Source organism: Tachysurus fulvidraco, chromosome 13 (assembly GCF_022655615.1).
Source record: "Tachysurus fulvidraco isolate hzauxx_2018 chromosome 13, HZAU_PFXX_2.0, whole genome shotgun sequence".
NCBI lineage: Eukaryota > Metazoa > Chordata > Actinopteri > Siluriformes > Bagridae > Tachysurus > Tachysurus fulvidraco.
Genome location: NC_062530.1, coordinates 722,815 through 727,814, shown reverse-complemented (window position 1 = coordinate 727,814; position 5,000 = coordinate 722,815). Strand labels below are relative to the sequence as shown.

Genomic DNA, 5,000 nt, shown 5'->3' with positions numbered 1-5,000 from the left:
TGCTCACTAACACACCTGTTCACTAACACACCAGCTCACTAACACACCTGCTCACTAACACACCTGTCCACTAACACACCTGTTCACCGACACACCTGTTCACCGACACACCTGTTCACTGACACACCTGCTCACTGACACACCTGTTCACTAACACACCTGCTCACTAACACACCTGTTCACCGACACACCTGCTCACTGACACACCTGTTCACTAACACACCTGCTCACTAACACACCTGCTCACTAACACACCTGTTCACTGACACACCTGCTCACTGACACACCTGCTCACTGACACACCTGTTCACTAACACACCTGCTCACTGACACACCTGTTCACTAACACACCTGCTCACTAACACACCTGCTCACTGACACACCTGTTCACTGACACACCTGCTCACTAACACACCTGTTCACTAACACACCTGTTCACTAACACACCTGTTCACTAACACACCTGTTCACTAACACACCTGCTCACTAACACACCTGTTCACTAACACACCTGTTCATTAACACACACACTCTCTCTCTCTCTCTCTCTCTCTCTCTCTCTCTCTCTCTGTGTCACTCACTCACACACACACTCTCTCTCTCTGTCTCACTCACACACACACACTGTTTAAAAAAAATAAGTTAAGAAGGTAATAGTGTTTTTTACATTTAAAGGTTATGGACTCGTGGTTTTGGTCTTTTTCGGGTTGATTCTGTTTCTGTACGGCTTTTAAATTCAGGTGAAGATCAAAGAGGAAGACGATAAATAAAGGAAGCAAAAATCATGATTTAATTTGATCATTTATGAGTTTATTTATTTGATAGATTTTGTGAACAGGATTATAAATCTATACAGTTCTACATTTAGGAAAACAAAACCCGACAGTTCAGAGTAGATTCATGTTAAAGCTTTTTGTACAAATCTTTTACTTTAAACTTTGTACATTTTTAATCCTCTCATTAAACAATAACAGACTTCTGATCTTACAATAAAGTCTCTGATTTGCTTTAGTTACTCAGGCTTGAATTGACATTTTTCTGGCCCTGAAATGAGCCGTGCTGCTTGTTGTATTGTCAGCTTGTGATTTTTGTGTTGATTTGTTGTTGTGTTGTTTGTTTCCTGTCTCTGAAACGTACACACTGCTGTTTGTTGTGAGTCTCTGCTCACCAGCGCAGGACTCCAGGGCAGAACTTATCGATGAGTGACTGATAATACGGCTTCAGCTCCTCCACATCAGGCAGGTCTGTGCTTTTAGTGTACAAATCAAACTTACTGGAACACACACACACACACACACACACACACACACACACACACACACACACACACACACACTCACACGTCACAAATGCAGTGCACTCAGACCCAAAGAGGAATTATTTATTTATTTATTAGAGGTCTAGAACAGCTATTGTGTGTGTGTGTGTGTGTGTGTGTGTGTGTGTGTGTGTGTGTGTGTGTGTGTGTGTGTGCCTGTTGCTCAAAAGTAAATGCACACACACACAGATGGTAAACAGAAATAATAATAATAATAATAATAATAATAATAATAATAATAATAATAATAGATTTCAGAGAAACTTTGACACACTTGAACTCTTTGACCCACGGCAGCATCTGTAGATCTTTGTCGTTACACAGATGTGTGTAGTGTCCGTGTGTGTGCCAGGGGTAGAACGAGTGGTAACGGATCATGTAGAGACCCTAAGAGAAGGAGGAAGAGAGAGAGAGGGAGGGATAATACATGTAATAAACTTTTCAGACAAGAAATTCTTCTGCTTATGATGATGATGATGATGATGAATGTATGTAGAGGAAGCTCTGGAGTCTGACCTCCTCAGGGATCTGACACTTGTTAAACTTCATCACTTGGTACAAATATTCTGTAACAGAAGGAAGTTTTATTACTTTTTTATCAGTTTATCAGTTTCCAAAATCTTATCAGCAAGTTTTAACATTATTATTATTATTATTATTATTATTATTTTTCCTTTATTCCATCCTTATATACGTCTCATTGTGTTTTCTTTAAAAACTAACTTCTTTATTTCTAACACACACCACAATCACATCAATATGAACTAGATTTGTAAAGTTCGTCATGACAAACTTTGATGTCGGCTTTGACGATGCAAGCATTCGCAAAGGCCGTTGCTTTTTGGAGGCGAGTGGTCATAAGGGTCAGTGTTACTTTTGCAAGCAAGTAGACAGAATTTAGGGTGCCAAAACATTCGGAGGTATGTGGAGACGAGCACATGATGTGTCATCATCCAAATACACGTGAGGAAGTTCCCTTCATTGTTCTGAGTGTTTTGATATGTCACAAGTCCATGTTATAAAAAGTTTTTTGATTTTGCATATTTGGGGGCGGGGCTGTGGGACAAAAGAAAGGCCACCAATTTAAACCTTTGTTCAGAGTCTCACCCTAAAGGAGCTGGCTGTAGAGATTTCGAAAGCTTGCCGAGTTATAAACCTCCAAAGTTTATAATGGGAGTCTATGGTTAAAAAAGGCCACTTTGAGACCTGGTACCAGAAGTACCGGTACTCTTAATAAATTTTTGTCTAAGTTTAAATATTAAAACAGAATGTTGGCTTCTACAAAGCGACATAATGAAGATAAATGGAATAAAATCAAACCTTAAACCAGTCAAATCTCTTTATAAGGAAACATTTCCAGTCGCTGCTGCTTCTATCTAACATGATCTGATCTCTCTTGTTGTCTCTGATATCTCCTCAGATTGGATCACTATCATTATTTTATGCTAAAATAATTATTCTTTAATAATAACAATATTTAATCCAACACTATTAAGATTTTTTAATTCGGCTGATTTGGGGGCGGAGACTACGAACAGTATGAGCTCATTTTGGGATGTCAGCAAATGAACTTTGAACCATAATTTGCATATTTTGTCTGATATGCAAATGTAACGTTAGCAGGTAATGGAGTAGCTCGCTAAGATCGCTAAGCTAATGAGTGAATCTAATGTTAGCGATGAAGACAAGCTGGTTGTCGTGGAAACAATGAAATATATTTTACGAGCTTTTTATGTGCTGAGTTCACTTGGATTCAGATCATTTCAACAAATGAAGCTTTAACGAGCTCACCGTCGTGTCCCCAAGACATCAGAACGTTGTCCAGCCCACAGTGAGGTTCATAAATCCCACATTCTGTGCTGCAGAAGACATGAAGTGTGCAGAAAAGTAATGAACGTGAGGACATTAATAAAAAGCTGTGATGTTCAGATGCTCTACTGTCAGAGCTGCTGTTCTAGAGAATTAATCAACACCTGAGGACCAATCAGAGTCCAGAGCTCAGTCATGTGACGTGAAGGTAATAAACTCACTTCAGTGTCTCGTTCTTGTTGTCTGGATTCTCCACAAATGTCAAGTCTCTGAAAACGATGGAGTTCTGAAAGTGACAGCCTACAGGAAACGTGTCCCCCACAACGGCCCACTGAGAAACACACACACACACACACACACACACACACACACACACACACACACACACACATTGTTTGTAAGAAATCTGACCAGTATAAATGGTTTTATGATTGTAATGAGGACACATTTGTCAGTCACCTGAGGTTCTCCCCATAAGGCCATGACTTTACCGATGTCATGAATCAGACCAACCATCTGGAACCAGTCTGGAAAAGGATAAAGTTTGTCTTCAAGACCACAAAAACACCCAGACAGCAGAAGTGACTTGTTTAAGGCTTTCTAACTGAACGGTCGAGCAGAAGTGAGCTGAGACGCCTTCTTGTTCTCGTCATCTGTCGTTTCTCTCATTAATGAACAAAAAGGTTTCTACTTTTAAAAATCGCTTACTGCAACTTTAATCTTTTTGTTTATCTGTTAAAGGCCACACCCACATCTCACCTTTATCGGGATGTTCCTTACGGATCCCCTCAGCGGTTTGGAAGGCGTGGAAGGAGTTTGCGAAGTCGACATCAGGGTCAGATTCATCAATCAACTGATCCAAACACTGAAGGCTCTCCATCACAGTCATACGAGCACGAGTGCAACCGGCCCACTCTGCATGCTGGGGTCAGAGGTCAGTGAGCGGAGGGAGGGGTTAATGAGAGGACGGAGGAGTTAAGGAAAGAAGGGAGGGGTTAGTACATGGGGAGGAGTTATGAAAATGAGGGAGGGGTTAAGAAGGGGATGAAGGAGTTAAGAGAACGGAGGGGTTAGTACATGGGGGAGGAGTTAAGACGAGGAGGGAGGGAGTAAGTAAGGGTAGGGTGGAGTTGACTGAAGGAAAGTAAGAGTAGAACAGTATGAGAGTATGGAAAAGAGAGAGAGAGAGAGAGAGAGAGAGAGAGAGAGAGAGAGAGAGTGTGTGTGTGTGTGTGTGTGTGTGTGTGTGTGTGTGTGTGTGTGTGTGTGTGTGTGTGTGTGTGTGTGAATATATTCAGTAAACTAACCTTCTGTCTTACAAAGTCCAGTGTCTGATGTGTGTGCATCAGTCTGTAGGTGTTAAACACACGTTCATAAAGTTCTCCGCTCTGTCACACACACACACACACACACACACACACACACACACACACACACACACACACACACACACACACACACACACACACAGAGACACACACACACAGACACACACACACACACACACACACACACACACACACACACACACACACACACACACAGACACACACACAGACACACACACACACACACACACACACAGACACACACACACAGACACACACACACACAGACACACACACACACACACACACACACACACACACACACACACAGACACACACACACACACACACACACACACACACAGACACACACACACACACACACACACACACACACACACACACACACACACACACACACAGACACACACACACAGACACACACACACACACACACACACACACACACAAAACGAACATAAAAATCTCATTAAGTCTTTTCAGACTTTATTCTCTTTTTTCTATCATATCATTGTCGTTATTTT

The 5,000-nt window shown here is 41.5% G+C and overlaps 1 protein-coding gene across 1 annotated transcript in view; it reads right to left on the bottom strand.

Annotated features, from left to right (window-relative positions):
* Window positions 1-788: 788 nt before the first annotated feature.
* Window positions 789-5,000, bottom strand: part of miox (myo-inositol oxygenase) — a 6,254-nt gene continuing 2,042 nt past the window's right edge. The window contains exons 3-10 of the mRNA XM_047822035.1: window positions 4,435-4,515; window positions 3,887-4,049; window positions 3,587-3,654; window positions 3,349-3,458; window positions 3,110-3,177; window positions 1,835-1,884; window positions 1,593-1,705; window positions 789-1,273 (exon numbers count right to left, since the gene is read on the bottom strand). Of these exons, the coding sequence (XP_047677991.1) occupies window positions 1,165-1,273; window positions 1,593-1,705; window positions 1,835-1,884; window positions 3,110-3,177; window positions 3,349-3,458; window positions 3,587-3,654; window positions 3,887-4,049; window positions 4,435-4,515 (762 nt within the window). The 3' untranslated portion in view covers window positions 789-1,164. The remainder of the gene's footprint in view (window positions 1,274-1,592; window positions 1,706-1,834; window positions 1,885-3,109; window positions 3,178-3,348; window positions 3,459-3,586; window positions 3,655-3,886; window positions 4,050-4,434; window positions 4,516-5,000) is intronic.